The following is an 11,372-nucleotide window of genomic DNA, read 5'->3' as shown; positions in this document are numbered from 1 at the left end:
CAGGCACATAGACCAATGGAACAGAAACCCCAGAAATTGACCCACATCTTTATGGTCCATTAATATTTGACAAAGCAGACAAGAGCATATACTGGAGTAAAGACAGACTCTTCAGTAAATGGTATTGGGAAAATTGGACAGGTACATGGAAAAAGAAATGAAACCAGATAAACCAACTTGCACTATACACAAAAATTCAAAATGAATAAAAGACTTAAATGTAGCCCAGCCAGTGTTGCTCAGTGGTTGAGCATTGACCTACGAACCAGGAGGTTATAGTTCGATTCCTGGTCAAGGCCCAGGTGGTGGGCTCAATCTTCTTGCAGTGAGGGGCGTGCAGGAGGCAGCCGATCAATGATTCTCATTATGTTTCTATCTCCCTCTCTCTTTCTCTCTGAAAGAGTAAGGGGAGACATCCAGAGAACCTTGCAGTAGTGCTGCTCGGGCTCCTGAGAGAGACCATCAGGAAGCTGGTTAGAAAGACAAGCCCAGACCTGCCCGGTCAGAGTCCTGCCTGGTCAAGGGTTGGGGGTGGACTCAGGACCCAGGTCTGAACAAGCTCTCTAGGTGGGGGCTACTCCTGCTTAAGTCCACGGCCACTATTGTTGGCAAGACCAGGTGCCCCAGACCCTGCTTGGTGGGCTGCAGTGGACATCCCGCTGACCAGGGGTGAGAGGAGGACAAATGTGTTAAGTTCTTGTAGAAGTAAAGTGATGCCTGGTCCTTACTAGTGTTGCTTTGTGACATGTTTTTTTTCTTTTTTCAAAAGGATGAGGACCAAGTAAATAAATCTAAAAAGATGGGGACCAGAGACATGTGTGTAAGGTCTTAAATACCCTTTCTTGCGTAAGAAAAAGTTAGCAACCCAATGCCAGTCCCCAAATGTGTCTTTGAAATCTTCCTAAGCCATGGAACCTGTAGCCCAGGAGTGCTGAGCCGTGGGATAGAGACAAGGGCCTTGGAGTGTGTAAAGTAGTGGGGAGAGGGCTTGGGAACCCCCCACCCCCCCGCCCCGCAAGGGCGGGTGGGTCTGTGGAGTCGGTGGGGAATGCTCAGTGAATGTGAACGTGGAGAGGTGGCCTGGCCTGCACTCTGGGGAGCGGGATCTGACAGGGCATTGGGTGGCAGGTGGAAAGGATTGATGAGCCGCAGGCTTTGGCTCAGGGAGGCACGCTGCTGTTTGCAACACCTTGGGAAGCTTGCCTCCAGCATTTTCAACCGAGTAACACCACTAAAATCCCAATCCATCCTGCTCACAATCACAGCTGTCTGCCTGGCTGAGCACAACGCTTAAAACCTGACTCTTGCCGAAACCGGTTTGGCTCAGTGGATAGAGCGTCGGCCTGCGGACTGAAAGGTCCCAAGTTCGATTCCAGTCAAGGGCATGTACCTTGGTTGCGGGCACATCCGCAGTAGGGGGTGTGCAAGAGGCAGCTGATCGATGACTCTCTCTCATCGATGTTTCTAACTCTCTATCCCTCTCTCTTCCTCTCTGTAAAAAATCAATAAAATATATATTAAAAAAGGACAAAAAACCTGACTCTTGCCCTGGCCAATGCTCAATGGTTAGAGTGCCTTGGGGCGTGGGCAGGAGGCAACCAATCAATGTATCTCACATTGATGTTTCTTTCCCTCCCTTCCTTACACTCCTTCATATATAAATATATATATATATGTAAATGTATATATGTATGTGTATATGTATATATGTGTATATATATATATATTGATTGATTGATTTTTTTGCAGAGAGGAAGAGAGAGGGATAGAGTCAGAAACATCAATAAAAGAGAATCATTGATCAGTTGCCTCTTACACAACCCCTACTGGCGATGTGCCTGCAACTAAGGTATATGCCCTTGACTGGAATCGAACCTGGGACCCTTCAGTCCACAGGCCGACACTCTATCCACTGAGCCAAACAGGTTTCGGCTCATTGCTGTTTCTTTCTATCCCTCTCTCTTCCTCGCTCTCTAAAAATCAATAAAAACACATTAAAAATAAATAAAAGATACAGTAAACCACTATGTTACAATAGGCTTCATTGGCTCTAGCCCTGTATACAGCCTGTACTTCCAACAAGACATTTATGCCTCTGACTTGTGTGTGTGCCCTGAGTCAGACTAGGGATAGGGTGTGTAGCTGGCAGCACTGTGTCAGAGGCCTCGTCAAAGCGGGAAACCAGAACACCCATGCAGGCCCCTTATGGAATCAGCTGTCATTGTTCTAGGTCAGGGGTTGGCAAACTCATTAGTCAACAGAGGCAAATATCAACAATACAATTGAAATTTCTTTTAAGAGTCAAATTTTTTAAACTTAAACTTCTTCTAACACCACTTCTTCAAAATAGACTCTCCCAGGCCGTGGCATTTTGTGGAAGAGCCACACTCCAGGGGCCACAGAGCTGCATGTGGCTCTCGAGCCGCAGTTTGCCGACCACGGTTCTAGGTGCTGCTCAGCGGAGCCCAATCTAGTGGGTCCATGGCTTCAACCTCCTAACGGTAGACCATCCATAAAAGGGGAGCCGGGCAAGGTGGGCGATGGCTTACGTGGTTTACGTGCCCCCGGGAGTGTGTCTCTGGCATTGGAGAGTTTCTGCAGTTAGCACCTGAGGATATATTTCTTATCCTCATCTGAGGATATATATTTAAAATATATTTGAATTGATTTCAAAAAGGAAGGGAGAGGGAGAGATAGAAACATCGATGATGGGAATCATTGACCTTGATCGGCTGCCTCCTGCACACACTCCTACTGGAGATTGAGCCTGAAACCCAGGTATGAGCCTGACTGGGACTTGAACCATTGACCTCTTGGTTCATGGGTCAGTGCTCATCCACTGAACCGTATCAGCCAACCATATACGTTTTTTAAAAAATATATGTTTTTCACTTCTTTTTTTTTTTTTTTTTTTTTTTTTTACAGAGAGGAAGCAGAGAGCCAGAAACATCGATCAGCTGCCTCCTCCACATGCCTCTAACTGGAATCAAACCCAGGATCCCTCAGTCTGCAGGCTGACTCTCTGTCCACTGAGTCAAACCGATCAGGGCTGTTTTTCACTTAAAAAAAAAGTTTTTTTTTAAATTGATTTCAGAGAGGAGAGGCGGGGGAAGAGATAGAAACATCAATGATGGGAATCATTGATTGGCTGCCTCCTGCACGCCCCCTATAAGGGATCAAGCTGGGGGCATGTGCCTTGTCCAGAATCCAAGGGTGACCTCCTGGTTCATGGGTTGATGCTCAACCACTGAGCAACATGGGGCAGGCCTGGTTGACTACACTTTATCTGCTGCTTGATCCTTTCCTGCATGAGCTCAGGCCCAGGAATTGTCCCGAGGAAGCTACCATCTCCTAGGAATCCTTAGCTGCGTGGCTCACCTTCCCTGTAAAGACTTAAAAGTAAACGGATGCAGGTTGTTGCTGAGGCCTGAGGCTTGCACTAACAGACACACACCACTGTGTTCTTCGTTTGGGGTTAACAGACGGGGAACAAGCTTCCCACCTCCGCGTGGAGGCTGCAGAACTCCAGTGAAAAAACACCCCTGTCATCCTGTCACCAGTGGTTACACCAGGCTCCTCTCCTTTCCTTGTCGCGGGAAGGATGAGCTCGCAGAGCAATTAGCATGTAATATTTCGCAATTAGCATGCTTAATGGGATTCTGAGAAGTTCCTGACATTTTCCTAAAAGCAGAGAGCACATTCATTCCCGCCCACCCTTCAGAGAGCAGGGCCCGGGGTGTTCCGCCGCGCGCCGCTCCTTCCCGGAGCTGAATATGCCTGCGCTGGCCTCTCCCCAGGCTCCGCTGGCAAATGCAGAAACTCGCTCTGAAAAGAGTTTTTCTTCTTCGGCAGCCATACGCTCCGTGCTCGGGGGATCTAACGGGAAATGGCTAAGTCCAGCCCCAGTCGCTGGGCGGAGATGGTCCTTTTCAAGTAAACAAAACCCCTCAGTGCGCCCCAGACAAGCCACACACTCGGCTCAGGTCCAACAGGAGCCCAATCTGGGAACAAGTGGAGAAATGCGTTTTCTCTCGCTCTTCGCGGGACAGAGCTGCCGCCAGCTCCCATCCCTCCGGCCCCGGCCCCGGGGTGCAGCGGGCGGTCTCCGCGCTGCAAACTCCGCGCCGAGCCGAGGTGTCATCTCAAGTTTCCCCTCCCGAGTCAGACCCCCTCCCGATCCCTCTGCGGCCGGGCACGGCCCTCGGTGCCACCCGGGTCCGGGGAAGGGAGCAGGGGCCCGCGGCTGCACCGCCCCGGCCGGCTCCGGACCGGGAGAGGGACCCTTCCGCCCGCCCACTCCGCCCGGAGGCCAGACCGCAGCCGAGCTGCCCCGGCCGCGGCCCCACGTGGCCACCTCGGAGCGGGCCGCACTACCCTGCTGAGGCCGACAGACAGCCCGCCCCAGCCACTGGCCGCTGCTCTGCGGCTCGGTGGCCAATCAGAATGCGAGGAGCCCGGCGAGGGCGGTGCCTCTGAGCAGCCTCGCTCCCGCTCCTGCGCCGCCATTGGAGGGATAGGGCCCCGCCCCCGCCTCCGGGCCCCGCCCCCTTCGCTGTTAGGTTGCGGCGGGCGGCGGGCGGAGCTGGTCCCGTTGTGCCGCGGCGCCGCGCGGCCTGCAGTCCCGGGTCCGCGCCCCGCGCCGCCCGCCCGCGCGCCCGCCATGGAGCCCGGCCCCGACGGCCCCGCCGCCCCCGGCCCCGCCGCCATCCGCGAGGGCTGGTTCCGCGAGACGTGCAGCCTGTGGCCGGGCCAGGCCCTGTCCTGCAGGTGGAGCAGCTGCTCCACCACCAGCGCTTCGCGGTACCAGGATATCCTGGTCTTCCGCAGGTAGGACTCCCGCGGGGCGACTCCCGCCGCCCGCCCTGCACCCCGCGGCCCCCGGCCCAGGCCGCCCGCCGCCCACCCCCCACGCGAGCCCCCGGGACTCCTGCCCCGGCCTCGGCCCGGCCCACCCCCTTCCTGCCGGACCCCCGCCCCGCGCCCTTTACCTCCGCCGGCCGGGCCGCCCCGCCCGCCCCTCCTCCGGCAGAACTGTCACAAGTTGCCGCGAACTAGGCCAGCGCTCCCCCGTCCCCCTCCCGCCCGGCATCCCGGCCTCCGGGCGGTCCGGTCCGCTACACCGCGGGGAGCCCGAGTCTGCGCCGCCCCGACGCGCCCGCCGAGCTCCACGTGTCAGCCTGGGCCACGTCAGAGTCGGACCCGAGCCCAACCCCGGCCCCCGCGCCGCCGGCCCGCCTGCCGCCCCGCCACGTGTCACCCCCAGGACACGGCCCCGGGCCCTCCGAGGGGCGGGGAGGTCTCCGCTCCCCCGGGGTTCGGGGAGGCCCGATGCCCCCGCCCCCGGGGCCCGGGCCCTGACTGTCACCCCGCCTCGCCTGCAGCAAGAGCTACGGCAACGTGCTGGTGCTGGACGGGGTCATCCAGTGCACCGAGCGGGACGAGTTCTCCTACCAGGAGATGATAGCCAACCTGCCGCTCTGCAGCCACCCCAACCCGCGCAAGGTACCCGCCCCCCATTCAGCCCTGAGGCAGGGATAGGAAAGCCCCCCTCAGGGCCCCCTGGGCCGTGCTGGAGCCCAACGCCCCCCCTCCTCCCCCCCCTGAGCCCAGTCAGCCCAGCGCTTCCCAAAGGGTGTCAGGGGAAGGGCCAGCGAGGACCAGGGTGGGGTGGAGGTGAGGGGGAGAGGGGCCCCCTTGGCAGGGCTGGGAGCTGAAGCTCGGGAGGGAGTTTTTGGGAAAGGAGCAGCCCGGGGCCAGGTGCCTGGGAGGAGGAGGGGGGAATGAGGTCTGTCGGTCGGAGGAGCCAGGCTCACCCTGGCTGGAGGTGATTTGGGGTGATTCTGGGTGAGTGCACCTGCCCAGCAGCCTGTCGGGGCCTGTCTGGCGGGAGGGGGGGGCTGGCGCCGGGCCGGGCCCTGACTGTTCCTCCCTCCCAGGTGCTGATCATCGGGGGCGGGGACGGCGGTGTCTTGCGGGAGGTGGTGAAGCATTCCTCCGTGGAGTCCGTGGTCCAGTGCGAGATTGACGAGGTGAGTGCCCCGAGCAGGGCCAGGTCCCGGGTGCGAGCGCCCGCTCCGCACTGAACTGGCTGCGGAACCCTGGGCAAGTCCCGTAATCTCTCTCCCAGGGACTTAGTGAGCAGTCGGTGCGCCATCGGTGCTGGTTCTTAGTAAGATGGGGTGCTGGTTTTTAAAAATATATATTTTATTGATTTTTTTACAGAGAGGAAAGGAGAGGAATAGAGAGTTAGAAACGTCGATCAGCTGCCTCTTGCACACTCCCTACTGGGAATGTGCCCACAACCGAGGTACATGCCCTTGACCGGAATCGAACCTGGGACTTTCAGACCAACGCTCTATCCACTGAGCCAAATCAGTTAGGGCTGAGTGCTGGTTTTCAGTTGAAGCCCCAGGCAAGGCCCAAGGACATGTGACCATTAGGGCGCCCAGCCTGTCCTTTGTGACTGTCCAGTGTGAGGCAGCCGTTGCTCAGGTGCTGGGGTGCCGTGTGCAGAGGCAGATCAGTGCCTGTTGGAGCTGATGCTCTAGTTAAAGAGACAGCGCAGGGCGATATGTGATACAGGCGTGAGGCCGGCAGCGGTCCGAGCAGGCCTCCGCGAAGAGGCTGCAGCCTGAATGAGAAGCATCGGCACATGGAGGCAGGGACCACGGAGGCAGGGACCGGCTCTCTGATGGGAGCTGGCATTCCGCCTCGGAAATAGCAAGAAACCCCGAGATGGGGCGCGTGGGTCTAGGGGGGAGCGGGAAGAGTGGAGATTCAGCTGAGGAGCGTCCAGAGTGGCCCCCTCCCCCCCCCCCCCCCCCCCCCCCCCCGTCTTACAAATGTGGAAACCGGGGTTCCACGAAGCCAATGGCTGGCCCCAGGCTGCGGGGCCGTGAAAGGGTTAGACGGCTGGGAGTCCCGCTCGGCTCCAGCCCGGCCCGCCCCCTCCCAGGATGTCATCCAAGTCTCGAAGAAGTTCCTGCCCAGCATGGCCATTGGCTACTCCAGCTCGAAGCTGACCCTGCACGTGGGCGACGGCTTCGAGTTCATGAAACAGAACCAGGACGCCTTCGACGTTATCATCACCGACTCCTCGGACCCCATGGGTAAGCGAGGGGGGCCTGGGGCCCTACAGCGGCCACCTCAGGAGCCAGTCTCCCCCTGCTCCCCAGAACTAGCACAGTCCTTTCCCTTCTCAGTTGTCACCCCCCCCCCCCCAACAACAGCTCAGCAGAGCAGGGGGACCAGGCCACTCACTGCCCAAAGTTCACAGTTGCTTGGGGTCCAGCAGGGGAGTGGGGCGCTGGCCTTGGCCCACTGAGGCCCCAGGTACCTCTTCAGCCTCCTCTCTGCTCGGGACACGTCGGCATGGGGATGGGGTAGGTTCTCCTTTAAATCCAGGCCCAGGGTGGAGAGCCACCGGGCAGTGCCAGTGGGAACCCCCGGGAGTGGGTGCAAGTGCGCTTCCAGGGCTGGTTTCTGGGTGCCACAGGCCTGGGTTCAGGTCCCGGCTCTGCTCCTTGGCTGCTCTGGCTCCGGAGGCCTCAGCCAGCCCGCGCTCATTGCCGGTCCCTCCCTGCGCAGGCCCCGCCGAGAGCCTCTTCAAGGAGTCCTACTACCAGCTCATGAAGACGGCCCTGAAGGAGGACGGGATCCTCTGCTGCCAGGGTGAGCGCCGCCCGGAGCAGCCAGAGGCGCAGCGCGGCAGGTGGGGGGGTATAGGGGGGCTGGCCGGCCGCCAACCGCTGCTGCCCCCCCAGGCGAGTGCCAGTGGCTGCACCTGGACCTCATCAAGGACATGCAGCACTTCTGCCGGTCGCTCTTCCCCGTGGTGCGCTACGCCTACTGCACCATCCCCACCTACCCCAGCGGCCAGATCGGCTTCATGCTGTGCAGCAAGAACCCGGTGAGCTGCTGGCGTCCTGGCCGGGGGGGCAGGGGCAGGCGGGCCCGGAGAGCACTCCCCTGACGCCCCCTCGCCCGCCCCACCCCAGAGCACCAACTTCCAGGAGCCGGTGCAGCTGCTGACGCAGAAGCAGGTGGAGCAGATGCAGCTGAGATACTACAACTCCGACGTGCACCGGGCGGCCTTCGTCCTGCCGGAGTTTGCCCGCAAGGTGAGCCCCGGGGGGCGCGGGGGCTGGAAGGGGGGACCCAGGGCTTCCTGGGGCGCTCGCCCCAGCCCCCAGGCGACCCACTATCCTCCTGACCAGCCTCACGTCCCACCAGGCCCTGAACGATGTGAGCTGAGCCCAGATGCTGCTGCCGACACCGGCCTGGACCTCGGGCCAGGTGGCCTGGACAGGACCCCAGCCGGAACCCCGACAAGCAAGTGTTACAGCCCCAGGATGCTGCCCGCCCGCCCGCCCCGCTGGCGGACTGTCTGTCTGCGGTGTTCCGCTCCAAGCCTCTGCCAGCTGTGTACAGCCCCTCCGCCCCCTGTCACCCCCCTCCCCAAACACATGTATTTATAGCAAATGTCCGCATCGTGTGTTCCCAGACCTTCAATGGGCCCAGGCAGGGGCTGCAGCAGCCATTGCTGGCGTCTGTGTGCCGGGCTCCGAGCTGGACCCGTGTCTGACCTGCCTCTGTGACAGGCAGGCCTTGCCCTCCCGTGCAGCCCCGGACCAGCCCCTTGGCCACTGGCACCAGAGGCACAGCAGGCACCAAACTGCACTCCAGTCTCCCCGAGTGGGGTGCCCACAGGCCCCACAGCGGGTGGTGACCGACCCCGGGGCCAGGGCTGTGGGGTGACAAGATGGAGGCGGGCTGCCCCAGCTGCGCTTTCTCCTGGGGCTTCCCAAGGTGATGGCGGCCTGGGAGGACTGAGGTCCCAGCGGGGTGGGGCTGGAGGTGGCTCCCGAGGGTTTGGGTACAGTTATGGGCCTGCTGGAAGCTCATCCGCTGCCCTGACTTGGCTCAGGGTTCAGACTCCGGTTCCCACCCTGCCTGCCCCGCTCCCGGTGCCCTCTGGGAAATTCCTGGAAGCTCCCCCAAGTGTTGAGGTTGAGAAAGCAGGTGTGAGTGGCCGCTGGGGACCGTGCCCTCTCCATGGTGCTGAACGCTCTTCCAGCCGGTTCCCCGGGCGCCTCACCCCTCCCAAAGGCCCGGCTGAGACTGGTGTGGGGAGAGGAGCCACCACTGACTGCAGGGTGCGGACTCGAGGAGAGGGCCTGTGCCCACTCCCGTCCCAGCCAGCATTCCAGAGGCACTGCCAGGGGATGGACTGCTGGGAAGCTTGCGGGCAGGGAGTGGGTCCAGGCTGGGGGTGTTGCTAGAACACTCCCCAGCCACACCCACACCCCAGGCAGCTGCCTAGGGCCCATGCAGTAGGTTCTGGGACTGTAGTTCTGGGGGCGAGCCAGCATCCCGATTTTCAGCCAACTCCTGAGTAGCCCCAAGCCAGTCCATCCTCTGGGCTCCCCCAACCTGGGCCTCACCCCCAGGAGCTCACTGGGCTCAGCACGGGTGTGTGACCTTGGTCAGCAAGTTGGACCCAAGCCCTCCGCATTCCGCCTTCCAGTCCCAGGACAGGCTTGACCCCCCCTCAGCAGCCAATAGCACACGCGCCCCAGGGTCTCCCACTCCTGGGGAGGCCCCGAGATCCCATTGGGCTCCTCTGGGCTGCAGTTTGTGCATCAAAGGAACACGCAGTGGCTGGTGAGAGCTGATCCATCTGGTCTAACTCCAACCTTAGTGCCACCTGTGGGGTGGGCACTGCTCTCCCCTCCCTCGCCCGCACAGGAGGACGAGCTGACCAGCTAGGAAGCGGGCTGGGGAGGGCACGCCTGCCTCCCTGAGGGCAGCCCAGGGGGCAGGTGGACAGGGGGAGGGCCCATCTCAGAGGGCTCCAGCTGGGCCTGCGTCTCTGCTGCCTGGGTTACCCCACCTGCCGCAGACTCCACTGGGAATCCTGCCTCTCATCGCTGAGCTCTGGAAGGTCGATGGCCTCGGCAGAGGACCAGGGAGCCAGCCGGGTGGTGGAAATGCCCCCCCCCCCCCCCCCCCGGCAGCAGAAGTCTGCCACGCCGTCCCTCCACTTCCCAGCTCTTAAACCCAAGTCCCCTGCACACGCACGCACCCCTTGAGGGGTTTCCCGTCTGGGTGGGCATCACCTGCTGAAGCAGAAGCAGGGGGTTTGGTGAGGACACGACCTGAGTCCCCTAAAGTCCCAGAAGTCATGGCGAGGGACTGAGACATGGTTTGTCCCAGGGAGATTAACCGGAATCCCATCTCAAAGTTTGAAGTTTAGTTCTCGGAGTCGGCCATTCCCCTGTGAGCACCAGGCGGATCCTTAGGAGAAACCGCAGCCCTGTGCCCACTTCCTCCCCAGAGGCAGGCCGCTGGCCTCGGTGTTCACGCTGCGTCTGCCCAACAGGCTGGACCTGCTGTCCTACCTGGGCTTCCACGGGGGATGATGAGGTCATGCCTTCCCCTTCCCCGCTCCCCCTGCTCACACTCCCGACAATTACATGTGACCTGGGTCAGCTCTGTCGGCTGCATGACGGCCATCGGCCGCTGAGGCAAGTCAGGGTCACTTTCTCTCCTCCCACAGCTTCCTTTTTCTCCCTCGAGGTTTTTTGGGGACTTTTTCCTATGCTTAGTTTGCAATACGTTTATCACTTGTTTAACCTCAGACTTTTTTTTTTTAACCAATTCTCTAAAGCTTTTAACACATGTGGACACACTTCCTGAAGGTCTGAACAATATGCTAATCAATCCATTTTTGAATAGGCGATCTCAGTATTTTAGCCCCATTTTGACTTATAACTAATTTTTGATTACATCGAATGGGATATTCAGTAACTGGAAATACTAATACACACAATGTGCATTGCTTTATTAAAATGATTTGTACCATAATGTATATATCACTTTCATTTAGGGGAGAAAGAGCAATTACTAAAAAAAAATTGTTTTAAAAGATCTTCTGACTCAACAAGCGTCTGTCATTTTCCTCTTCCTGAAGGATCGGTCTAGAGGTTTCCAACTGCCGCTAATGGGATTCCCTGTTCCGAGCGCTGTGTCTGGGGCCCCATGACTTCCTTTCTTATTTGCTCCCTCGTTTTGATGGGGCATATCCTAGAGCAGCTCTCTGAGGGGGGACAATTGGATGCAAATCTGTAAAACTCTGACATGCATGAAAAGGTCTGTTCCGACATGTGTGATGGGTAGGAACAGAAGATTTAGAAATAATCTTCCTTCAGCATTTTGAGATGTGCTCTTTTCCATTTTTATTTTTTAAAATACTTTCCTTTTTATCTTTTTAGTCCTCACCCAGGGGTATTTTCCCATTGGTTTTTAGAGAGAGGAGAAGACAGAAACATTGATCTGAGAGCATTGATGCTGGTGCCTCCTGCACGAGCCCT

The 11,372-nt window shown here is 58.9% G+C and overlaps 1 protein-coding gene across 1 annotated transcript; it reads left to right on the top strand.

Moving 5' to 3' along the window:
- The first annotated feature begins 4,570 nt into the window (after nt 1-4,570).
- SRM (spermidine synthase) lies at nt 4,571-10,639 on the top strand. Its single transcript, XM_036461083.2, is given in 10 exon segments — nt 4,571-4,757; nt 4,760-4,794; nt 4,796-4,827; nt 5,382-5,502; nt 5,937-6,029; nt 6,956-7,109; nt 7,588-7,671; nt 7,764-7,909; nt 7,998-8,120; nt 8,233-10,639. Coding segments are annotated over 10 exon segments (906 nt in total). The 5' UTR covers nt 4,571-4,660; the 3' UTR covers nt 8,254-10,639.
- Nucleotides 10,640-11,372: the final 733 nt, after the last annotated feature.

This window comes from Pipistrellus kuhlii, unplaced genomic scaffold (genome assembly GCF_014108245.1).
Source record: "Pipistrellus kuhlii isolate mPipKuh1 unplaced genomic scaffold, mPipKuh1.p scaffold_m20_p_34, whole genome shotgun sequence".
NCBI classification, from domain to species: domain Eukaryota; kingdom Metazoa; phylum Chordata; class Mammalia; order Chiroptera; family Vespertilionidae; genus Pipistrellus; species Pipistrellus kuhlii.
This window is presented reverse-complemented; position numbering and strand designations above follow the sequence as displayed.